This window comes from Gossypium hirsutum, chromosome A12, assembly GCF_007990345.1.
Source record: "Gossypium hirsutum isolate 1008001.06 chromosome A12, Gossypium_hirsutum_v2.1, whole genome shotgun sequence".
In the NCBI taxonomy this organism is placed as follows: Eukaryota; Viridiplantae; Streptophyta; class Magnoliopsida; order Malvales; family Malvaceae; genus Gossypium; species Gossypium hirsutum.
Genome location: NC_053435.1, coordinates 1,760,306 through 1,786,318, shown reverse-complemented (window position 1 = coordinate 1,786,318; position 26,013 = coordinate 1,760,306). Strand labels below are relative to the sequence as shown.

At 36.6% G+C, this 26,013-nt stretch overlaps 3 protein-coding genes and 1 pseudogene across 3 annotated transcripts; 2 read left to right on the top strand and 2 right to left on the bottom strand.

The window, feature by feature from the left end:
- Positions 1 to 177: 177 nt before the first annotated feature.
- Positions 178 to 9,938, top strand: LOC107929575 (putative clathrin assembly protein At1g03050; annotated as a pseudogene).
- A 4,191-nt stretch (positions 9,939 to 14,129) lies between these two features.
- On the top strand, positions 14,130 to 16,176 carry LOC107939291 (factor of DNA methylation 4-like). Its single transcript, XM_016872605.2, has 4 exons — positions 14,130 to 14,295; positions 14,779 to 14,967; positions 15,052 to 15,143; positions 15,809 to 16,176. The coding sequence occupies exons 2-4, from the start codon at positions 14,961 to 14,963 to the stop codon at positions 16,040 to 16,042; spliced, it is 333 nt and encodes a 110-aa protein (XP_016728094.1). The 5' UTR covers positions 14,130 to 14,295; positions 14,779 to 14,960; the 3' UTR covers positions 16,043 to 16,176.
- A 3,345-nt stretch (positions 16,177 to 19,521) lies between these two features.
- On the bottom strand, positions 19,522 to 22,406 carry LOC107929584 (pentatricopeptide repeat-containing protein At2g17210). Its single transcript, XM_016861059.2, has one exon. The coding sequence runs from the start codon at positions 21,912 to 21,914 to the stop codon at positions 19,683 to 19,685; it is 2,232 nt and encodes a 743-aa protein (XP_016716548.2). The 5' UTR covers positions 21,915 to 22,406; the 3' UTR covers positions 19,522 to 19,682.
- A 798-nt stretch (positions 22,407 to 23,204) lies between these two features.
- LOC107929596 (probable serine/threonine-protein kinase PIX13) lies at positions 23,205 to 25,807 on the bottom strand. Its single transcript, XM_016861078.2, has 6 exons — positions 25,462 to 25,807; positions 24,776 to 25,110; positions 24,536 to 24,671; positions 24,282 to 24,424; positions 23,994 to 24,117; positions 23,205 to 23,886 (listed from the first exon to the last, which is right to left on the bottom strand). Exons 1-6 carry the CDS (start codon positions 25,514 to 25,516, stop codon positions 23,480 to 23,482), a joined length of 1,200 nt encoding a protein of 399 aa, XP_016716567.1. The 5' UTR covers positions 25,517 to 25,807; the 3' UTR covers positions 23,205 to 23,479.
- Positions 25,808 to 26,013: the final 206 nt, after the last annotated feature.

Genomic DNA, 26,013 nt, shown 5'->3' with positions numbered 1-26,013 from the left:
TTTAATTGATGTAATTTAATTTTTAACGTCTCTTTATTTTTATAAGATCATTAGTATAAATAATTAATATAGTTAATTATTTTAATGAAAATAATAATATCAATTTTTCTTAAAAATACTTTCAACAGTTTTCTAAACATAAAGAGTTTGAATGACTGTTTTAAAACCTCATATTCATATTTTCAATTTTTTTTTACATGGCTATCAAGTAAAATTTTTTAGTAGGATAACAAAAATGAACCTAAATTTTTAAATAAAAAACAAATCAACCAAGTCGGGCCGCCCCATCTCTCCTCTGTTTTTGGTAGATGACTTGGTCATTTTCTCGAGTGGATTTACAGCGAGGAAGTGTGATGGAGGATATTCTGGCTCGTTTCAGTTGATGTTCTAGGCACAGGGTTAATAGTCAAAAGACTCGGGCTTCCTTTTCAAGCAATGTCGAGGACAGGGTGACGAATTAGATTAGCAGGCTGCTTGGTGTTAGTAGGTATCTTGGGGTTCCACTGTTTCACACGAGGGTGACTATAGATACTTGTAAGTTTGTTGTGGAGAAGGTTAAAGATCGACTAAATGGTTATGAAGTAAGCCTCCTTTCCTTAGCTGGTCGTGTCAATTTGGCTAAGTCGGTTCTTCTGGTTGTACCAAGTTATTGTATGCAATCGACCCTTCTGCTTGTGGGGGTGTGTAGGGAGATTGAACGATTGGTTAGAAGGTTTATTTGGGGATCCACAACTGCTAAGTAGAAAGTTCACTTGTTAACTGGGATTGTTGCCGCCAGCCGTTGGACCTTGGTGGGCTTCGCGTGCGATCAGTTCATTTTAGAATTGGACATTTATCATGAAACTTGGGTACACTTTGGTTGCCCGTCCGGAGGGATTTTTGGTTCGGGTCTTCCGATCGAAGTATAAATTGGTTGAGCGGTGCCCCCATGGACATTTACCAGCGGTGTTGTAGCTTTGTATACAGATCCCTTTCTAGAGTATGGAGGTACTTGCGGGAGAACACGATTTGGCAACTTAGTGATGGTAGAACCCCAATGTTTTGGCATGATGTCCGGATTAAATTGGGTTCCTTGGTTGGCTACTGCTTGCTGTCCGAACCGAGTTTTCCGTGGCCTCAGTTTTTACGATGGTAACGATTGATGGTGAATGGAATTGGTCAATGTTTGCGGGTGAGCTGCCCCATTACGTGTTGACGATCATTGCTTGGGTTCACTCTCCTAGAGCAGACGCAAGGGTTGATCGGTGGGTGTATGAAAGGTTCTAGACGGATTGTTTCACGGTGGCTAGTAGCTATTGAATCCTGAGGCAACCATGTTGGGAGCCAATCAGTTCAAATTGCAAGCTGGTTTGGTAGCTCCGATTGCCGGCATTGAATACGATAATTCTTGTGGTTGTTGGTGCATGATCGCTTGCTTACGAACTCTGAGCGACAACGACGACAAATGACTGATTATGGCTCTTGCTTTATCTGTGGGCAGCATGAGGAAACTGTAGTCCATGTTATTCGAGATTGCCCAGTCCGCGGTCAATTTGGAACCTTTGAAACAACATGGGTTTTATACGTCATCAGTGGGCAGCTGGTTATTGGAAAATCTTTGGAATAGTGATGATGTGGTGGTTAATGGTGTCGGCTGGGAGATATGTTTGGTGCTTTTGCAGGGAACATATGGAAGAACCGCAACTGGGTTATTTTTCAACACCTGCATTACTGTGCAGTAGACATAGTGACTGCTAGCCTGTCTTGGGCTAAGGTTATTGACGAATCCCTTGAAGCTGAGTGACGACTGAGGCAAGTACAGTGAAATGCGCCCCGAAGCGGATGATATAAGCTGAATACATATGGGGGCGTTAGCAGCGTCACAGGTGCAACGGTTGGTGGTGGGTTGATACGAGATTCATCGGGAAGATGGGTGGTCAGTTTCAGTTGCTACGTTGGGCTATGCTCGGTCTCGCAATTTTTACATTTCAAAATCAGAAACTGTAATTTTTAGAATTTTAGAAAAAAAAAAACCTTAATTTTGGTCTCACAATTGGCTTGTTTTCTATAAAAGAAACAAAAATATAGTTCGCATTAGCCAATTAGGAATTAACATGTGGCTTAATATCTCCCATCGAAAGCTTTTCCTATAATAGAGGAAATAAATGGCAATGCTGGTTTGACAGATATGACTTTTAACGTTTGATTTAAACCTAGAAACAAATAAGGAAAAAAGAAAGGGAAAGATATAGTGAAAGAAGGGAGAGGAAAGTTTTCCAGGAGAAAAAGGATACCCTATTCTTCAAAGACATATTCCTCGTTTCTCTAACTTTCTTTCTTCTCTCTTTATTCTCCCTTCAACAATCGTTTTGTAATAATCTTTATTCTCCCTTCAACAATCGTTTTGTAATAAAAACGATTGTTGTAGAGGGGATTTCTTTGACCCTTCATTCATATTCTTACGTCCAACAGCCAACGAGGTGGGATTTCATTCCATGATTCTCTCTCTATCTCAGCATTCATTTCATATCATTCACTGTTTAATGCCAGAATTGTTGTAGCAGGAAGGAACACGAAATTCCCAATGGCCCCAAGCAAGATCAGAAGAGTCATCGGACATGTGAAAGGCCAAACCAGCATAAGCCTGGCCAAAGTGGGCAGCAGCAGCTCAGTTTCCGACCTCGAAGTGGCCATTGTCAAGGCAACAAGGCACGAAGAATACCCAGCAGAGGAAAGACACATTCAAGAAATCCTGAGCTTAACCTCCTACTCGCGTGCCCACATCAGCGCCTGTGTCAAAACCCTCTCCAAACGCCTCAACAAGACCCGCAACTGGACCGTCGCCCTCAAAACCCTCATGCTTATCCAACACCTCCTCTCCGAAGGCGATCCTGCCTATGAACAAGAGATTTTCTTCTCCACTCGCCGCGGGACTCGCATCCTCAACATGTCGGATTTCCGCGACACTTCCCAATCTAATTCCTGGGATTTCTCTGCCTTCGTGCGTACTTACGCGCTGTACCTGGATGAAAGACTTGAATACATGATGGAAGGCAGGTATGGTGGAAGACGAAGCATGTATGGTTACAATGATGAAGATCACGAAGATAACGAGGACGCCTCTGTTGTCCGATCCATACCTATTGCTGAGTTGAAGAACGAGCAATTGTTTTCAAAGTTGTTGTTGTTCCAATAGGGTCGGAAGCGTGTAAATTATTGTACTAAAAAATCACACAAAGTTCAATTCCCAGGGAAGAGAGGTGGATCACATGGATCTCTTAAATACCAAGTCTTTCCTTAGACAGAATATCCCTTCTATAGTAATTTAATAGCACAATTAAATACTACTATTATACCCTCAAATATTGAAAGAAAAATAGGACAAGAAAGAACACAAGAGATTTAACGAGGTTCGGTAAATTATACCTACGTCCTCGGGCACTAATACCAGATGATAACTTTACTATCTCCAAAGTATTACAAACAAATAGAATTCCTTAAGAATTCTCAAATGGGAGAAGAGAGAAAACTAAGAGAGAAAGATTGGTTGGGATGAATTGAAATGAGAAATGAGAAGGCCTATTTATAGTTGAGGTTTAAGGACCAAACAATAAATAGCCCATTATCTCAAGGACCAAAAAAAAATTATCCCATGCCACTTTTTCAAAGTCAACTTTAGGGTGCTAAACTTGCACCACTTTGTATTGTTTGCCATTAATGTTGTCTCCCATTAATGTTAACAATCTCCACCTTGAAGATTTGATTAGGATAATCACATCTTCACACACTTCCTTCAACTCCCCAAATTCGATAAAGCTATCTTTTGTAGTGCCTACAAATGCACTCTCGAGTGCCATACACCTGAAGGTGTTCAAATTCTCAGGATGTTAATCAAGTTCAAACAATGATTAAACTTGATTGTTGTTACCACCTTGGTTATCATATCTGCGGGATTATCTGCTGTCGGAATCTTCTGAAGTAGAATTTTTCCTTTTTCAAAGACTTCCAGCACAAAGTGATATCTTACGTCGATATGCTTGGTTCTTGAATGATAGACTTGATTTTTCGCTAAATGAATAGCGCTCTGACTGTCACAATATAAACTTATGTGACTTTGAACAACTCCTAAGTCTTTCAACAATCCATTAAGCCAAATAGCCTCCTTAACAGCTTCTGTAACTGCCATATATTCTGCCTCTGTAGTAGACACAGCTACTATAGACTGTAAGGTAGACTTCCAACTTACTGGGGCTTTCGCAAGAGTAAACAGATACCCCGTAGTTGAACGACGTTTATCTAAATCACCAGCAAAGTCGAAATCAACATATCCAACTACAAACTGACCAAGTGCTTCATCCTGTTCAAAAATTAAACCAACATCTACGGTTTTTCGAAGATACCGTAGAATCCATTTCACAGCTTACCAATGTCCTTTTCCAGGATCATGCATATACCTGCTCACAACTCCAACAGCTTGTGAAATGTCAGGCCTCGTACACACCATCGCATACATCAAACTCCCAACTGCATTAGCATATGGGACTTTCGCCATATATTCTCTTTCATCTTCAGTCTTCGGAGATAATTGAGCACTAAGTTTCAAATGAGAAGCAAGTGGGGTACTTACATGTTTTGTGTTTTCATTTACACCAAAATATTGTAATACCTTTTTCAGATATTGCTTCTGATTTAAACAGAGCTTGCCTCTCGGTCTATCTCTACTTATCTCCATGCCGAGAATCTTCTTGGCCTCACCTAGATCTTTCATCTCGAACTCTTGATTCAACTGAGCCTTCAGCTTATCTATCTCATTTTGGCTCTTCGAAGCGATTAACATATCATCAACATACAAGAGTAGATAAATGAAAGATCCGTCATGCAGCTTCTGCAAATATACACAATTGTCATATTTGCTTCTTGTGTACTTCTGCCTTCTCATAAAGCTATCAAATCGCTTGTACCACTGCCTTGGGGATTGCTTCAATCCATATAGCGATTTGTTAAGCTTACAAACCCAATTTCTACCACCAGCATCTGTGTATCCTTCTGGCTGAGTCATATAGATCTCCTCTTCTAACTCACCATGCAAGAAAGCCGTCTTAACATCAAGTTGAGCTAGCTCCAAATTCAACTGTGCTACCAAGGCCAACAAAATTCTAATGGAGGAATGCTTCACAACAGGGGAAAATACATCATTGTAGTCAATTCCCTCCTTCTGAGCGTAGCCTTTAGCTACCAATCTTGCCTTGTAGCGAATATCCTTCTTGCTAGGAGATCCATCTTTCTTTGCAAATACCCACTTGCATCCGATTGCCCTTTTACCTTTCGGTAATTGCGCCAACTCCCAAGTATTGTTCTTTCGGAGAGACTGCATTTCTTCATCCATGGCGCTTTTCCATTTATCACTTTCTAAGCTTTGCATTGCTTCTTGATAAGTGATAGGAATATCATCAACAACGGGAAGGGCGTAGGCCACCATATAAGTAAATCGAGCAGGTTTACGAATTTCTCTCCGTGGCCTTGCAACTGCAACTGGTTCTGGTGTACTTAGTGGTTCTTGGGTCAGAACCTCTTCAACCTCTAATTCCTCCATTGTGGCTGGAGAATTAGACTTATTAACTGGGCAAATCCCCATCTGCTCAAACTCCACCTGTTTTGGAGTACACTCCACCTGCTGTGGAGTATTGCTCGTCTGAATATCTTTATCTGCTACCTTTTTCAATGTGGCAGATTCATCAAAGGTAACATCTCTGTTACAGATCATTTTCTTTGTGCTTAAGCACAAAAGACGAAATCCCTTCACTCCAGAAGTGATTCCCATAAAGAGAGCTTTCTTTGCCCTCGGATCTAACTTTGACTCCTTCACATGGTAATATGCAGTGGTTCCAAACACATGTAAGGAATCATAATCTGTAGCCGGTTTTCCAGACCATACCTCCATAGGAGTTTTTCTTTCTAATGCAGATGATGGCAAACGATTAACAAGATGGCCAGCGTATGTCACAGCCTCAGCCCAAAATTGCTTGCCCAACCCAGCATTTGACAACATACATCGAACTTTCTCCAGCAATGTTCGATTCATACGCTCTGCCAATCCATTCTGCTGTGGTGTATCCCTAACTGTGAAGTGTCGAACAATACCATACTCTTGGCACACATCGAAGAACGGATCACTTTTATATTCCCCTCCATTGTCCATCCTAAGCCGCTTGATTTTCTTGCCAGTCTGGTTTTCGATCATAGTTTTCCATTTAAGAAAAACTCTAAGCACTTCATCCTTAGTTCTCATGGTATACACCCAAACTCTTCTGGAAAAGCCATCAACAAAAGTAACAAAGTAGTGTTTTCCTCCCAATGAAGGTGTCTTGAAAGGCCCCCACACATCTGAGTGAACATATTCCAAAATACCTTTTGTATTATGGATAGTAGTACCGAATTTCACTCTCTTTTACTTTCCCAGAACACAATGCTCGCAAAATTTTAATTTGCAAGCCTTTGCACCTTTCAACAATCCTTGCTTTGCCAGAATTTGTAAGGATTTTTCGCTGGCATATCCCAACTTCATATGCCACAACTGTATTGAGTCCAATTCTTTGTTGCCGGAAGCTGCAGCGACTGCTCCAATAACTGTACTACCTTGGTAGTAATACAAGTTATTTTTTCTGATGCCCTTCAATATCACAAGTACGCCAGATGTCACTTTCAAAACCCCATCTCTCATAGTAACAACTGAACCATTGGATTCCAAGGCTCCCAATGAGATGAGATTTTTCTTCAAACTGGGCACGTACCGAACATCAGTCAGAACTCTGGTTGATCCATCTTTATTCTTTAATTGGATTGAACCTATCCCAACAGTTTTACAGGCATTATCATTGCCCATATAAACAACTCCTCCATTTAGTTCTACTAAATCAGAGAACCACTCCCGGTTAGGGGACATATGATAGGTACAACCCGAATCCAATATCCACTCATCTGAATGGAACGACGATGATGATGCAACCAGTGATAGTTCAGAGTCACTAGTATCATGCTTAGCAACACAAGCATCTACAGCAGCTTTTCCCTTATTCTTCAGCTTTGGACAATTTTTCTTCCAGTGGCCTTTCTCATGACAAAAAGCACATTCATCTTTCCCGAGTCTGGACTTTGACTTTGATCTCCCCTTTTGAGTTTTCTTCCGAGTGTATGAACGACCTTGGACTACTAAAGCTTCTGTATCTCTGATTGAGTTTTTCTGTTTGTCCTTCTTTCTCTGTTCATAACTGTATAAGGCCGCACAGACTTCGTTCAGAGATATATCACTCCTGCCATGAAGTAGAGTAGTTTCTAGGAACTCAAACTCCTCAGGAAGTGACCCCAACAGCATCAAAGCCAAATCTTCATCTTTGAATGTCTCATCCATATTCAGCAAATCAGTGACTAACTGATTAAATTTGGTGATGTGATCATTCATTGTGGTACTTGGGACGTATGTGAAGCGAAACAGTCTTTTCTTCAAGTGGAGCTTATTTTGACTGTTTTTCTTTAAAAAATTTTCTTCAAGTGTCACCCACAACTTATTTGCAGAAGTCTCCTTTGAAAAAGCATACCTCTGCTCTCGAGAAAGGCATGATCGAATTGTGCCACATGCCAACCGATTGATCGCCTTCCAATCTTTCTCCTGTACATCATCTGGTTTCTCTTCATCAATGTCTAGACCCTGCTGAAAAAGGGCATCTAGAACCTCACTTTGCCACATACCAAAATGGCCCGTGCCATCAAAGATCTCCACGGCCAATCTTGCATTTGCAATTGTCGGTCTTGTCCACATGGACGATGTTGAAGCTCCTACACCGACCGTTTTCTCCATAATCTTTCAATATACCTAAGGAAATCTTTTCTGATGTGGAAGATCAGTTTAAACTGCAACCACAGAGCATACTACGATTAACCTTCGGCTCTTGATACCACTTGTTGTTCCAATAGGGTCGGAAGCGTGTAAATTATTGTACTAAAAAATCACACAAAGTTCAATTCCCAGGGAAGAGAGGTGGATCACATGGATCTCTTAAATACCAAGTCTTTCCTTAGACAGAATATCCCTTCTATAGTAATTTAATAGCACAATTAAATACTACTATTATACCCTCAAATATTGAAAGAAAAATAGGACAAGAAAGAACACAAGAGATTTAACGAGGTTCGGTAAATTATACCTACGTCCTCGGGCACTAACACCAGATGATAACTTTACTATCTCCAAAGTATTACAAACAAATAGAATTCCTTAAGAATTCTCAAATGGGAGAAGAGAGAAAACTAAGAGAGAAAGATTGGTTGGGATGAATTGAAATGAGAAATGAGAAATGAGAAGGCCTATTTATAGTTGAGGTTTAAGGACCAAACAATAAATAGCCCATTATCTCAAGGACCAAAAAAAAATTATCCCATGCCACTTTTTCAAAGTCAACTTTAGGGTGCTAAACTTGCACCACTTTGTATTGTTTGTCATTAATGTTGTCTCCCATTAATGTTAACAGTTGTTGCATTTGCAACAGCTTCTCGACCGCTTCTTAGGATGTCGTCCAATAGGTTTGCCTATATATATACACATCATCATCGAGGAGGCAACCATTATCATTTCTTAAAAAGTAATGATATGTACATAGTGGTAATTTTTGTTTTTTGAATTGAAACAGGTTCAGCAAAGGACAACAGGGTGGTCATCGTGGCTCTTCATGCAATAGTTAAAGAAAGTTTCCAAATATATTACGACATAACGGAAATATTAGGGGTTTTAATCGATCGTTTCATGGAGCTTGATATCTCTGATTCCATAAAAATCTACAATATATTCTGCCGCGAAAGAAAACAGTTCGATGACCTCGAAAATTTCTACTCATGGTGCAAGAGCATCGGCATTGCACGATCTTATGATTATCCCGAAATCGAGAAAATCACCCAGAAAAAGCTCGACCTTATCGATGAATTTATCCGCGATAAATCTGCATTGGAACAAGGGAAGAAAATTAGTGATGAATCGGGATTCGTTAAAGAAACAGACTCATGTGAAGAAGAAGATATGAACGCCGTTAAATCGTTGCAGAACCCGAGCCTGTTGAAAAGGAAGAACCAGAACCTGAGAAAGAAGAGGAAGTAGATAATTCGAAAGCTTTAGTTGTTGAACCAAAGGGTGATCTATTGGACCTCGCAGAGGACGCAATGTCCAGTCAAGATTACGGAGACAAATTGGCGTTGGCTTTGTTTGATGGTTATGCAGCAGCCGCCGTCGGTACTCCGTCGTCGGGTCCAGGATGGGAAGCTTTCATGGATGATGCTGATTGGGAATGAGCTTTGGTTCAATCAGCGAGCAACTTAACCAAACAAAGAGCGACACTCGGTGGTGGGTTCGACATATTATTGCTTGACAGCATGTACCAACAGGGCAACACCATGGAGGCCATGGCTTCATCGGGTTATGCCGCCAGTGGAAGTACTAGCAGCTTTGCGTTTGGTTCATTAGGAAGACCGGCGATGCTTGCCTTACCGGCACCACCGTCATCTAAAAACATAGGAAACACCGTCGTTGATCCGTTCTCGGCGTCTCTGACGGTGGAGCCGCCTTCGTATGTGCAAATGTCAGACATAGAGAAGAAGCAGAGGTTTTTGGTGGAGGAGCAAGCGATGTGGGATCAATACAGGAGGGATGGAATGCAAGGGTATAGTTCAATGTCGAAAGTACACAATTACTCTTACAGCCCAGGGTACACGCCATGGCATGGTTATTGAAGCTTTGGTTCAATCGACCCATTTAGATTAGTTACCATAGCGGTTATTTAGTGATCTATATTCGGATAACAAAGCATCAATAGCGAAGATGTGAAAATTAAGAGAAAACAAAAAAAAAAAGGTCTTTGAAGATGTAAAAGTGTACCCTATTCACTCCTTAATTTGAATGACATTTTACTTTTATACTTAATGGGCAAAATTTTTTAAATTCCAATAAATAATAAAATATCAAATATATAGTTATTATTATACATTCATTCATACTCTTAACTCAATTAACTCCAATGTGTTGGGAAAGTGTCTGATTTCTTCTTTTGCCACTTCTTGTTTGATAGCTTTTTCCTATATATTATGGCTCGTACAATGGGGGGGGGGGTGTTGATACTGTTGATGTTGGAATGCATCACTCGAGAAGAAGAGACGGTGGCAATGTTATCCCCTCTAGAGTGATGTGATGGGGGAATGAGGGTTCTTTTGGCCTCTTCATCTTCCTTTTACATCCTTTGTTTATTATTGTTTTTGAGATAGAATAGAATCACATCAGATCAATCGACATAGATTTCTTGGTGCATCTTGATTGCTTTTTCCTTTGATTGTAAGAGGAATAAGGCTTCAAATCTTGGTTGTTTTAGAATCTTGTATTGACTGCGTTATTCAAGCACTGGTGTTGTATATATTATATATTATATATTATTAAAGTTTTATATTATTTTCACACCAAAATTTTTTAATATTATTTATAGGATTAAATATAAAATTGGTATTTAAACTTATCCACTTATTGGTACTTATAAATTTTTTTTTGTCCCAGATTAGTACCCAACTTTTTTCCGTCCACTATATTGATACTTGAGACTAATGACATTAATTTTTTACTGACGTTGTAGCACTGACCAATCACACACCGCCACATGGTATCCTATTATGCCTCTTTTTTTTTCCTCCTCTTTCCTTTTTTTTTATTTTTCTTTTTTATTGGGCTTGCTTCTACACTTCATCTTTCTTCCTCCCATCAAAACGCTTGTCTCCACCCGCGTGGAATCAGATTACCCAATGCCTTATCTCCATTTGATCTCTGAGAAAACGAAATCAGCAACAACTCGAAACCTGATGTAAAGAAGAGCTGCAACCAGAAGAAACGCGACGCTCGTCGTGCCGTCTGTTGGGGCATGGACCTCGCTTCCTTCTCAACCCCTCAAATCAAACGTATCCTCAGGTGCAGTGCATCCTACAAACATATATTTATTAAAAAATATTTTTAAACTTTTCAAATCAAATGGTATAATATTGAAAGCTAACATCTTTGTTTATTTTAATTTCTTTTGCGACGTGGATGTTTAGAGCTTCTTCTCTCGAACAAGATGTTTTCGATGCTTTAATATTGGTTAAGGTACTTAAGGAAGTGCAAGTTTTATAATTCTGAAGTTTCTTAGTTGTTCATTGGAAAATATGTTATTGTAGACAAGGTGTTTGTGTTTTGGTTGTAGAGACTAGGGCTAATATGTAACAACCCGACTTCCAATGGTATCGAAAATTACGGTTCTGAAATACCATTTTCGTAAATTGTGTTAATAGATATTAATATTTTATATTTATGAGACCATTATGAAAATACATTAAAGTTTGATTTAGTAATTTTGCTTACTTGATAGTAAATTAAGGTACAAGTGTAATGATTCTAAAGTTAGTGGAGTTGGAAATTAAAATTTCGAGACCTCGTTTCTATAAATAATATTTACAGAGTTAGTAAGAAGATTAATTAAAGTTTGGTCCATTAATTTTGTCATTTGAATAGCTAATTAAGATACAATGACTAAATCGTAAAAAGACCGCAAAAGTTGATTGCTATTGATTTTTTATTAACTAAAAGGCTTATATAATAATGGTTCAAGGCTTAAAGTGACAATTAGCCATCTTTTCATAATAGTGGGTGGTTGGTATGAGATTTTAGGGCTTTTTTACCCAACTAACCTCAAAAAAATAAATATTTACAAAAATGACCCTATTCGAAAAACTATGACGGAAATAACCTAAAATCTACAGTGCCAGATGGTGTCAGCCATCTCACTGCCGGCACCACCCTCCATCGTCCCCTAATCATGCCTTAACAATTGCCCCATTCAATAAAAAATGATTTTTTTGTGCTGGCACTGTAATGACTAGTACTTGTATGTATTTTTTTGAAATACCTTTAAAAATATATATGTATTCTATGATTTAAAAAGAAAAAAGAAAAAAATTATTTTAATAGGTGTCGGCGCTGAAGCGGTCGACATTGGTTCAAAATTTTAAAAAAATAATTTTTATTTTTATTTTTTTGGGGCAATGTTGAAGTGACCAATACCGATTCAAAATAATAATAAAAAAAGGTGGATTAAGTAGGAAGAGAGCTACACTCCGATTGTGTCAATTGCCCTGAGGGATGTCGGCGATGACTGACTACATAGTGGAGTGAAGGCGACTAGAATAAATAGAGAAGAAAAAAGAGAAGTAAAGAATGAAAAATAAAAAATAAAAATGAAACGCAAATCCAACTGTGACCATTATTGAGGAGAGAGAAGATATGAGATGAAAGTTCAAGAAAAGATAAAATCTTTTATATTACGAATGAAATAACATTCGCGCCCTATTTACTTTAATATTATGAAATTAATCGGAAAAAACAAAATAATTAAAAATGAAAATTAATGATGTCATTCTTACAAGTATCAAAACCATTCTTAATCTTATAGAAATAAAATAACTCTGGCTTGATTTGATTGTATTCAAATTCAAAGCAACCTTTTAAAATATGAGATATTAATTAAAAAAAATGAAATTTGGAATTAGAGAGGGGAGCTAACATCTAAGTTTAAATGCTAAGGGGTTTAAAATGTATTGAATGATTTTTTTTTATTTTTTAAAAATATTTAATTGAATGTTAAATATGAATTATTTAATAAAGAATACTGCGTTCTAATAAGTAAAAAAAAAAATTACTTAAATATAAAATTTGTTTGGTGGGTCATTAATGTTAAAACTTGTTATTTCATTAGTAATTGTAGGAGTTTTTTTTTTGAACTTTCATCTCATGTCTGATCACAGAAGAGTTTTATTTTTATTTTTATTTTCTACCCTTAAAATTGAGTGATTGTTAGTGAAATTTATTCTTTTTTATTTTTCATTATTTACTTCTTCTTCCTTCTCCAATTGCCCTGGCTGTTGTCTTCACTCCACTATGTAGTCAGCCATCATTGACTTCTCTCAGGCCAACTGACACAACCAGAGTGCAGCTCTCTTCCTCCTCAATCTATTTTTTTTTACTTTGAACTGGTGTCGACCATCTCAACACCAGCACTAAAATATTATTTTTTAAAAAAATTTGAACCGGTGTCGGTATTAAAATATATATTTTTTAAAATAATAGAATACCCACATTTTTCAAAGGTAATTCAATAAAATACATATATGGGTGCTGGTCATAACAGTGCCAACACAAATTTTTTTTATTGGACAGGGCAATCATTAAGGCATGATTTGGGGATTATGGAGGGTGGTGCCAGTGTCATGGGGCTAAATCTTTCATCTTGCAATCCGTGTGGCCTTACACAACCTGTTCGTCCAAACTTGCCTAAGTTAACCTTTACTCAAGTGAGAATTCCTTAAGAACTCCTCCAATGTACCAATTTGTATAGCGGAAGCGATTTATGCCAAAATGAGCAACAAAAGAACAACAGAAAAAACACACGCAAGGTGTTTGGATAAATGCTCTCAATATTTTCTTATTCACAAAGAATAATAAAACAATAAATAGACTGAGTAGAAATGAGGGGAGGCTATTTATAGTTGAGCTCCCTCAAAACCGACAGTCAAGATTACAATACATCAACGGATAAGATTCATCCTATCCCTTAAATCATGGGATTTATAAGATATGCTATATCAAATCTTATCTTATTTTTACAAGATATGATTTTATCAATCTTCTAAGATTAGTTACCAAAATAGCCTAAATTGTCATATCTTCATTATCGGGCCAACTAGACCTCAATCTAACAGGTTACCGAATTAGGCCAGTTCTTGCTGGCCAAATGTCCCCCATCTACACAATAGACCTCAATCGGATACATTTGGTGCGACGGTCACGGGCTTTGAATTGCGGTCCATGACACTAGCGGTGAGATGGTAAGCATCGCTCGAAACTGTAGATTTCAATTTATTTCTGATATAGTTTTTCAAATAGGGTCATTTTTATAAATATTTATTTTTTCAAGTTAGTTGGGTAAAAAAGCCAATTTTAAGTGAAAAGGATGTTAAAATTTTAATTAATTAATTAATATTATATATTAAAACAAAATAAAAGTTACATCTTCCACTTTCTTTCTTTTTCTCTTCGCCGTTTGGAAAGGAAAAAAAAATGCAGGAAAGAAGCCTTGGTTGTTTTCGTTGTTTTTGGGAAGAACTTCTCATGAAGGATAGTTTCGAATAGGAGAGGAGAAGAGGAGACCGATTGTGAGGGAAAGGAGCTTGCTTGAAGATGGGTATGATTTGGAGAGAATTCGGGTAAGCCCTTAAGATCTATATTTTCTACTTGATATCTCATTGATTGTGAGTTAACATGAATGTTTAGTTGTTCCATCCTTAGTTATGTTGGCATGTAACTAGTAGGTTGGATTCCGCGATATTAAATAATATTACAATCAGACTTTGATCTTTATAGTCTAGTACTAAAATATATATGGTTGATAGTTTGTATATTATTAGATGCATATAAATGAAACTCGTAATTATATAAGTATAATTGAGGAATGTATATTCGTTTGATTTAGTTAAATTAATGGTATAATTTAGTGGTGAATTATTCACTATCGCTTCAATAAGGATTGTAATACACTGTAGTACAGGCTCGACAATCGAGTCGAGCTTAGGGTGTTACAATATGTATAGTGTAACTCAAGTTTTGATTTGAAGACTTATTGTATGCTTAAATTAATTACACTTATATGTATATTCTCTTACTATTTGTGCTATTCTTTTTACATGCAGCTGTCGCAGGAGTTTGTTAACGCTGCAAATAGATGGTTTGATGGGTCGATCAGCAATGAAGTATTCTCAGTTAGCAGTGTTTTAACATCCTCTCGTGAAGCCGTCTGACCCAGGGGAAATTAAAGCACCAAATTGTTATCAACATCATATATATATATATATACACGAAAGCATATTGGCATATGAAAGGTCTGGCAAGCACAGTGCAGATAATTTTTTCGCAATTAAAAAAAAAAATGATTTTCATTACTTTGTTTTTTGTTGTATCTCTAGATTTTTCAAGGTTTTCTGTGTTCCAAGGCGGTGTTTTTGCGATGACGGTGATCTGTTTTCAAGCTTCCTACCAGAGTTTCCACTTTTATAAGGTATTATATATGTGTGTATGTGTGTTTACTCTGTCTGGCTTTAACGAGAAAATGAAGGAAAAGGGAGATGTCGATACATGATATATATGTGATTACTCTGTTTGGCTTCAATTAGAAAGTGAAGTAAAACGAAATGGAAAACGTCAATGCATGATATGTGTGTGTTTCTTGCTCTGTTTGGCTTAGACGAAAGTGAAGGAAAACGTTAAAATGTATAACTTCATTATCTATATTTTTTTATGAACACTGACGTTGCTGTTCAATATTTCTATTATATTAATGGACAATCGAAAATCACATATTCACTGAATGAAAGCTTTTTATATCAAACCAATAATTAGACATATTTAATTTATTTAAAATTCTACATGCGTAATCCACTTTAATAACATGAAGTATGACATTAATGTAAGTTTATCCTCTTGTATATATTTTACTTGCTAAAGGTTCCATGGAATTATTAGACTTAGAGTTAGGTACTTGTGTTGTAAATAAGGACTATCTTTAGTGAGTGGTCATTGATTCGTGCACTACTGGGTGGTAAATTTTGAGATGCTACGGAATCCATTTGGCGCATTTAGTCATTATACTGCATCATAGCTGCATATACTTTCTAGTTGTTTACAAACTTAAAGACGTGTCTTTGTTTATTTCTTGATGTGCAGATGTTTGTTCATCCGTGGAAGGGCATCATTGCCAATATTCCAACAACATTGCAAGATGGAAAACATGTAGGGGAAAGTGGAAGGAAATTAAGGGAGGATTTGGCAAAAGGTTCTGTAATGACTCGAAAGTCAAGTGGAGTCGGAAATGGCGGTTTCAGAATGCTATTTTCCGATGATAGAATTAGCGAATATTATTTATTAATATTTACGAAGGTATTACAGTATTATATTTAGATTTGATCTAATAAATTTAATTGTTTGTAAAGTTATATAAGGTACAAGTGTATCGGTTCTAAAGTCGATAGTTTTGAAAATTGAGATATCGGGACCTTGTTTCTGTAAAGCATACTCGTAAATATTTATATTAGATGCGAATCAAATTTTGGTTAAGAAATTTTATCGAATTAGTGCTAAAATTTAAGTATAAAGACTAAATCGCACAAGAGTCAAAAATTAATTATAATTAAATCATAAAGTAAATCATAGTTAAGGGACTTTTTAGGCAATTAAATCGTTAGTAAAATGGAAGTGGATGGCAATTGAGAAATTATTTATTAAAATGTTATAAAAATTATTTATTAAAACATAGGTTAAAAATTAAAAGTATAATATATGTAAGTGGAAAGAAAGAGAAATGAAATTTTCTTCATTTCTTTCTTTGGCCGAACCATTAGAGAAGGAGAAGAAGAAGCTAGCCGCATAGGGCTTCATTTTTTAAGCTTAAAATTGGTTTGTGCAATTTAGTCATTTTTTTATAATTTTTATATTTTTAAAATTTCGATATCTCGAACTAATTAAACTATGTTCTATTTTTTGTTACTGCTTAAGATTGAAGAGGTTACCATTGTTGATTAGTTAAAGTTTTAAGGACTAATTTGATAGATTTTTAGGTTAGAAGTGAAAAATGACTAAATTGTAAAGTTAATAGTTGATTTTGAGCAATAAGGACTAAGTTATGAAAATTTTGAAATTTAGAGGTAGAGATGAAAAATATGAAGTTAAATTTAGCTTAGAGTGAAATTGATATAAAAATTCAGGATTAAATGTGGAAGTTATGTTTGTTCTAGTTTTAGAGACTAAATTGATTAAAATGTAAAAGTTGCATTAATTAGTAATGGAATTTGAAATTGTATGTATATTGATGAAATATGTTGTTTATTTTACTCCGTAGCTAACGTCGACCAAATTCCTCAAAAAAGAAATGAAAAGATAAGGTCATTGACGAATAGCTCGGAATTTACGGTTTATATTTCTATAACCCAAACAACTTCAATTGCTACATTTATGAACTGTATTGCACGAGAAGTTCATAGGTAAGCTATAAATGATAAAAAAGAATTGAATTGGTCCAATTCAAATTTATTATTTGCAATGAGGATTAAAGTGAATAGTTTTGGAAATATCGTATAGTAATATAAATATGAAATTGAATCTGTTTTGAGATGTGATATACATAAATATAATTGTGTATATGTATATAAGTACGATGGATGAAATAATGGTATGGAGTTGGGACATTGATTATAAATGAAATTGAATAGAGGATACTGGAATTAAGTCCGGAAATGTGTATATAATATTGATGTGATAAAATTATTTTGATTATTATAAGGAAAAATGTATATGTGTTACAATTATGTTAGATAGAATTATTATAGTAAATTGAATTGTAATATTAAATGGTGCATTATGATATGTATTAATTTGCATTAGATCTTGTTGTTAAGTCATGTATTACATAATTTATATTATAATTTAATATTGACTATAGAAATACTACTGAGTTATACTCAGTATACGTTTGTTTCTCTCATGCACAGGTTAGATACCTAGTAGTTCTATCATTGATTCAACATCTAACGACGATCCCAAACTCAAATATGGTGAACAGTCTTTTTGTTTGGTTTTGGCATGTACCTAAGTTGTGATATTCTAGTTTTGGTCATTTTATATCTTGATGGTCGTTAATGGTATTTAATTAAATACATGTGTATTGGAAATAATCAATTTGTTGATAGCTTGGAAGCGTTTTAATTTGGGTTAATTGCTTAATGTTGTCATGAATCAGTTGGTTACATATTTGGTTTTCTGCTTGATGACTGTTTGGAACTAGTTAATACATGATATGCCTAGTGATGTTAGTATGGAACTGGTACAAGTCAAGTTATAACTATGTTTTACCTTATTAGCTTTGGTATTCTTTGTATCTAAGTTATAATGTTAGAATAAACATCAAATATGAGATGGTTAAATGACTTAACGTGCTCAAGATTAGTATGTTTGACCAATTCCATTTTAAGTTGCTTTGAATTATTGAAATGTAGTGCCAATGAGGGTACATTGGTTAGGCACTTAGGTTGAATGTTTTAACATGTTTTAAGCTTGTTTGAATGAGTTTTTAAGGTTTGTAAATGATTGCTTTTTGTTTGGCTTGGTACCCAAGTGATGTGTGAATAATTGCTTTGTTTTAGAAGCCATTTTAGGTGCACACGGCCGTGTGTCTTATTAATTTTAGGTACAAGATTTTTCACATGGTCTATGACACGGCCGTGTGACCATATTTCGAATACACACATGGTTTGGCACATGGTCTGCGACACAGCCATGTGACCTTATTTCGAATACTCACACGAGTGGGCACACGGGCTAGGACATGGTCGTGTGACCCATATTTCAATTTGTACATGGTTTGACTATATAGTCATGTTTCTAAGCCACAGGGTCTAGGCTCTGTCACATGGCTTTGCTACACAACCGTGTGACCCTTGTTTCAAAATTTTCTCAACTTTTTGTTTTTAATTCAAATTTATCCATGTTTAGTCCTGAATTGTTTTTAAGCTTCCATATAGTCATTATCTATCTGAAATTGATTAATTAGTGTGATTATACAAGCATGTATGTGATAATTTAATAATTATTTGTGATTTTAGATTATAAATTGCTTGTCACTGTGTGGTATTTGTTCGTAGCATTTTATTGCTCGGGTCTGGCGACCAGACTGAGTGAGAGGTGTTATAGGTTCATACTCTTTGGAATTGGCACAGTCACTCGAGATAAGCCATAATAGAGTTCAATAAAGAATGGGATGGTTTGAACAGTGCAATCATGTTTGAAAAGAGTTTTGAATATTATAACAATGCCATCGCGTTTAAAAAGAGTTTTGAATTGGATCATTGGAGAAAGAAGGATAGCATTATTATAAGGATGGGATGCTATGTGTACGGTTGTAGATTTAGTTCACATTCTCCAATTAGAACATTCTAAGCCCCAATATTTTTGAATTTTAAAATTTCAGTCTTGAGTAATTTGTGGAAATAATAATCTAATGTGACATTTCACATATGATAATATGTTCATTGAATTAGATTTTGAAAATAGCAAGATTTAATGAATCTAATAATTATCGTTTGGTGAGACTGAAATTTTAAAATTTAAAAAGTACAGGGACTGATAGCAGAATTTAACCATTAGAGTTTAAATAAAAAGATTTGTTTATTTCTAATAGTAATTTGGGTTGGGTATGGTAGATCGGAATTCACAACACTTTTCCATGGCTTGATTTGTAGGAGTCAAATTTACCAGGTGGTGCAGATTGCCAGTCCTTGAACAAGTGGCCAACTGCATTTATCAATTGGATAAAAGTTTTATTATTTTACTACAAATTGGAAGAGATGATGGATTAATCTGTGATGACAACTTACCACTATTGTTCCTGCTACAACTACAATTTTATCAGTAGTTGGATAAAATTTTGATTAGTGGATTTGATAGTATGTGTGTCTAAAATTTCATTTTCTTTTGAATTTACACTCTCCTTGACCAGATATTGAATTTGAACATTAAACCTTGCTCCTTGGAAGATCCAAAATATACTTCAGCATTCAGTCACACCCGACTGAATCCCTTCCTCGATATACATGCAACTATGCAACTGCTGGACCATGATGTTAATCTCTTGAGCCCGAAGGTTGGAGCAATCCCCTGCAACAAAGCTACATGCCCTGTTTCCGACTTGAATCATACTGTAACCAGCAGAGAACCTCACCCCTTGATCTTCTGCCAACTGCTTCATTATTGCTGCCTGGTCCCATGAACCTTCAGCAGCATACATGCTTGATCCCAGCAAATATCCAGCCGAGTTCATCGGCTCCAGCTCAAGAATATGAGAGAGTGCTCCTGCACCAACTTCCTTGTTTCCATGGCTTCTACAGGCACTTAAAAGAGCTCCCCAAGCTCTTGCACTAATCTTAACACCACTAGGGATCTGGTTGATCAATTCCATTGCAAGGTCCACCTTTCCTGCCCGACCCAACATGTCGATCACACATGAATAATGTTCCATCCCAGGTACTATCCCATATTCATGGACCATAGATTTAAAAAAGGTAAGCCCTTCTTCGACTAACCCTCCATGGCTACATGCAGATAGTGCTGAGAGAGTAGTCACAAAGTTCGGCTTCAGACCTTGCGATTTCATTTCTGAGAGCAATGCCAATGCCTCTCTAGGGAGACCATTCATACCGTATGCTGCTACCATCGCACTCCATGACACCACATTTTTCCACTGCATTTGATCAAAGATCCTTCTGGACGTATCAATGGCACCACATTTTGCATACATATCAACAATTGCAGTTCCAACAGCTACATTGGCCACCATGTCTCTTCTGATTGCAACTCCATGGGCCCATTTTGACCTTCCCAGTTCGGCTGAAAATGAACATGCTTCAAGAAGGTTTACAATGGTAATAGCGGTGGGCTTCTCCTGCATTTTGGTCATCTCACGGAAGACCCTGACGGCCTCATCAGGCTTGCCACAGTGAGCAAACCCAGCTATCATAGTGCTCCATGTCACCACATCCCTGCCCTCCAAGCCATCAAAAAGTTTCCATGCAAGATCAACGAGATTACACTTCGCATAAGCATCAATCAAAGAATTTATAACCAATTCATTCAATTCGTACCCCCGTCGTATTACTAGACAGTGAACGGACTTGCATGGAGATGCGAGCACAAAATGTTTGCATATTTGAAGAAAATTCGATAAAGTCACCTCATCTACCTCGACCCCTTCCTCCCCCATCAAATTAAACAATAATAAAGCTTCTGAGTACTTCTCATTGAGGACAAATCCATATAACATAGAATTCCATGAAACACTGTTCTTTTGGGACATGTCCCTGTAAACTTGAAAGGCAGAATCAACATCATTACATTTCGAATACATATCAATTAAGTAGTTCCTTACAAACAAATCCTCATAGCCTCCTCTTCTGATCACTACTCCATGGACCAACTTTCCCATATGAATGTCTCTTAATCTCCCGCAGGCCCTTATAACAATTGCAGCAGTTATTGCATCTGGTTGGATCCCATCCTCGTACACCATTTTCTGAAACAACTTCAAGGCAATATCCGCTTCCTCTCTTTGCAAATAACCCTCAATCATTGCACTCCAGGAGATCACATCTTTGTCAGACATTTCATCGAAAAGCTTTCGTGCACTCACCAAGTCTATATGTACATACATACTTAACAGGGAGTTTTGAATGGAACCCATGGCGCATAATCCACTCCTAATTATGTACCCATGAATTTCCAGTCCTTCAAGGTAAGCTCCTACATTGCGACATGCCTGAGTTACAAGAATCAATGTGGCAGTATTTGGTGCAAAGCTAGCTACCCTAGCTTTATTAAACCACTGTAGACCTTCTTCTATATCACCCCGATTAAGGTGCTCATAAATAATGATATTCCAAGAAACTGAATCCCTGTTTTTCATGCAATCAAACGCACGCAATGCTGATTCCAAGTCTCCACGTTTCATGTAAAAGTCCAAAATGGAATTCCCAATGGAAGTAAATGATTCATAACCTTGTTTAATGAAACGCGCATGCATTGTTTTCCCATAACATGTGGAGGAAAGGTTTATACATGCTTTGAGAATGGAGGAGAAGAATGAAGGATCTGATGGTTGAACTCCGTATCTCAGCATCTCCCGATAGTTAGATAACACCTCAACCCATTTCCCAAAACGTGATGACTCTTGGATCCTCAAACTCCAGCCTGGGAGCTTCGAAACCCAAAGGTTTGTTGGAAAGCGCATTGCGAATCAAAACACATAAATGAAACTAAAAAACGGTAATGGCATCAAAGCAACAAAGAACCATAAAGAAATAAAGGTAATGGTAACTGAACTTCACATATTTAGGCCAGTATGAATTGCGTACTGGACGACCAACCAGGCGTATGGTTTCACACTGTCTATTCTAATTTGGTTGAGGAGTGGGTCATACCCAAAGTCCCAAAACATGCCATTTTTCCTCCAGTTGTAGGAAGGGATTAGTCCCGACGGACGGTAATGTGCCAAGCTTCCAACCAGTTCCATCCGAGTTCCTGCAAACTAATTTTTCTTCTTCGGTTCGCAATCCAAATCATGACAGGATCGATATAAATGCATAGATTCATGCCTCCCTCGATAGAAAGAGAATCAAATTAGCTTAACTGAAAATAGGACTAGTGAAGTTGTTACAAGCGACGGATTCACTAAATTGTGCTCTCGCACACACCCAAAGTGAACCAACCCTCAAATGGTTTGTGGTTTATATTTAACTTTTTCCGAAAAATGGTGACACTTTTTTTATTTAAAAAAAACTATCTTGAACTTAAAATAATTTGGCCACGTGTCTCAAGCATACTGCATCCGCTATCTGATATGATGAGTTTCGAAGTTTTTTATTATTATTTTAATTTTAAATTTTAAAATAAATATTGTGTTATAAATATTACTGAAACAACCTTTTGACTTGGTGAGTTCACTCTAATAAAAAAAGAGAGGACTAATTTCCTATAATCTAAAATGTAGCTTAAATTTCTAAATAAATTCTTTTATTAGGTATATAATTAAAAAATAAAAACGAAGTCCTACTACACCATGTGTGTGAACTTTATACTTATGTTCAAAGTGTAACCTTTATACTTATAATGCAGTTAAATAAACCGCATAAAATAACTATATAAGTGATTAACCGAAGTGATGAAATACATTAAACATTGTGTAACTTAATATTATTAGTCAGATTGTAATTGAATCTGATCATGAGTAGGGTTGATTCCGGGCCAAGGTCGATATAAAATTTTAATTTCGTTTTCTAGGTTCGGTTCAGTTCGAAAAATAAGTTTAAAAATTTGTCTAAGCCCAATCTATATTAAAAAATTAAACTTGAGACAAACTCGACTCAACTATCATAATTCATTTTAGATTATTATTTGCATATAAAAACATAACTTGATATAACAGACCTTCGAGTTTAGACAAATAGCCTAATCCTTCATCAGGTCTATTGGTTATCAAGTTTCATTTGGAATGGAAGATGCAGTTGTGAATCAGAGCAAGAAGCGTAAATATAGGGATCACATTACAACATTTGGTTTTTATCTCTACTTTTTGTGATCAATAAATATAGGGATTTGTGGTGTCAAACAGCGCAATACTGTAGGTGAAACTATTCTAACCAAGTTATCAAGCACAACTTGCTATACTTACTGAAACAAGTGCTATTTAAATAAACTCCTAGACTATTGAACAAAATAAGGAAATGGGAGATGTTTGAGAAACAATCGACATCTTAATATTGAGACCTGCAACCAATTTTGCATAGATGAAGTAAGTTATCTCACCCCATGCTTTGGAGCAAGTGGAGAACGATGGGGCAGTGACTGCTTGCCGTGTCTGCGAGCAAAACGATTTCTTGGCTCTTTTGGGTTTTCGTTGATTGACTTAATCTGTTCCAAAGTCTCTACAACTTCTTTCATTGATGGGCGGTTCTTAGGTTCAGGTACAAGGCATTTTAAAGCAAGCTGGGCTATTTGAAATGCAGCTTTGGGAGGATATTTTCCATCCAGTCCTTGGTCCATTATGTTGTTTAACTTTCTTCTATCAGATAAATATGGTTTTGCCCAGTCCACCAGATTACATTGTCCACTTGGACGGTTCGGGTCAAGCGCTCGCAAGCCTGTTAATATTTCAACTAAAACAACACCAAAACCGTACACATCGCTCTTTACATATAAATGTCCTGTTTAATCAGCAAGGTAGCAAATCATGAGAAGAGCAAAGTAAGCTTTCTTAAATTGGCTCAGAAATGCAACTTATGAAAGCACCCAAAAATTTTATGAAGATTACCTGTAGCCACATACTCTGGAGCTGCATAACCACATGTACCCATGACCCTTGTTGTTACATGTGATTGGCTAGCTGATGGACCAAATTTGGCCAACCCAAAATCCGATATCTTGGCAGTGTAGGACTGCAATGTGTAACAGTAGTAAAACTATATATATTAGTTTTATGGACTTGATATGTTTTGAAGGAGAATAATGGAAGTCATCAGCATTTAATCCCAAAAATAAAGGCTATCCTGCTAGTGTACATCTGTTATTACCAAATATTGAGGCTTGTACACAAACTTACACCATCAAGTAATATATTGGAGGCTTTGAAATCTCTGTAAATTACTTGGTTGTTTGCAGTGTGCAAGAAACATAAGCCCTTTGCTGCTCCTATCACTATCTTAAGCCGTATATTCCAATCAAGCGATTGAAATGTACAACCCCCTGGAGAATGAAAACAGTAAAGAATGAAGTTAACTCATTGGATATAAGAGATGGAAAGTGTGCACACATAAATATAAGCTCAAACGAAAAGTCAGAAGCATAAACTCCTACTTCCGAATAGATGGTTTTCCAAGCTACCCTTCTGCATAAACTCATACACCAGAAGAAGCTCTTTATCCTCCCAACAGTATCCCAGCAGCCTTACAAGGTGTGGATGTGACAATTTTCCTAAGAAATTCACCTCACACTGCACCAATAAGTAGAAGTTAAAAGCACGTATTAAGATGACATGGAACAACATATTAAGTTTCTCAATAGGTTAATTCGTTCTCAAGACGGATGAAAAATGACCTGCCATTCCTCGAATCCTTGCAAGCTCTCTGGGTTCAGCTTTTTAACAGCAACAAGGGTTCCACTTCCACTCTTCCCTGATGCTTTCTCATCAAGCCAACCTTTGAAGACTTTACCGAAACCTCCTTCACCAAGTACCATGTCAGACCTAAAATTCTTAGTTGCAGACTTCAGTTCTGCAAAACTGAAGATCCTTAGGTTAGGAGTGGGCAAGATGTGGTCATTTGGAGAAGACTCATCGCCACTGGAAGCCGAGAACACGCTGTCCCCAGACATGTTACTGCCCCTAGATGTTGCAGCAGAGGATGCTGTGTTGCTGGTTGTTTGAGATATCACTATTGCAATCACAGATTTTAAATGTGCTCAATAAATGTTAATTGTAAATTTGTCAAACATATGAGGACTTCTAACAATACAGCAAATAGAACACAGCACAATACAACAATCTGAATGATCACAAAGACACAAACACAAGTCAACGGTCAAAATACCATACAAAGCCAGCAGCAAGAACTGGGTTTTTGGCGATGATTACAGAAACGAACATGGATTGTTGGTCAACTAAAATTGAAAACTAAACTGAACCCACTTAATAAAATCAGGCAATCTAATTATAAAACTATACAACAATCTTTGTTTTTTTTTTTTTAAATAAAGTTTGGGAATCAATATGTTTTGAAGGGTACCTGAACTGAGATGAGCAGTGGTGCTCGGTGTTGGACAACCCCAGCAAATCCCCATCTGCAAAGTACGTCTTTTCCTTTCCTTTTTCACTTCACTTTGTCTTCTTGTTGGAGCATAACCAGACACATAAATCAGCTGTTTTTTCCTTCTGCAGATGCCAGAGAATATATATATCAAGAAGTTGATGATTAAAATTTTCAACTTTCTTTGACTATATTTTTAAAAAATTCGGCTTCAATTCTCTGTTTCCGTATTCCACTATCTGAGCATGTAAAGTTATGCAGTAATGATGGGTGAAATATAATGTAGTATTTTTTCATAATAATAAGATTTGTTTAAAGAGAAAATGAAGTGCTTGTGTTAGGCAAATTACCAAATAAGACAAGACTAAGTCGAACATCATTGGTATGTTGGCTGGTAAGAAGTAGACTACAACGTTTTATCATGGGTCAACTGCCGTGTCTTAGAAAAGAAGTCAGTCAAGATAATATAATATATAACATATATTGTTATTTCATTATTCAAGGACTTCAATTTTCCAAAGACAAATTCAA

What these genes read in the sequence shown, in the direction of transcription:
- LOC107939291 (XM_016872605.2), top strand. An exon ending in AGAGTTTCCACTTTTATAAG is followed by an intron (nt 15,144 to 15,808) that starts GTATTATATATG and finishes CTTGATGTGCAG; the next exon opens with ATGTTTGTTCATCCGTGGAA.
- LOC107929584 (XM_016861059.2), bottom strand. Translation starts at nt 21,914, where the DNA reads ATGCGCTTTCCAACAAACCTTTGGGTTTCGAAGCTCCCAGGCTGGAGT.
- LOC107929596 (XM_016861078.2), bottom strand. Translation starts at nt 25,516, where the DNA reads ATGGGGATTTGCTGGGGTTGTCCAACACCGAGCACCACTGCTCATCTC. An exon ending in CACTGCTCATCTCAGTTCAG is followed by an intron (nt 25,111 to 25,461) that starts GTACCCTTCAAA and finishes TGATTGCAATAG; the next exon opens with TGATATCTCAAACAACCAGC. An exon ending in AAGGATTCGAGGAATGGCAG is followed by an intron (nt 24,672 to 24,775) that starts GTCATTTTTCAT and finishes TTATTGGTGCAG; the next exon opens with TGTGAGGTGAATTTCTTAGG.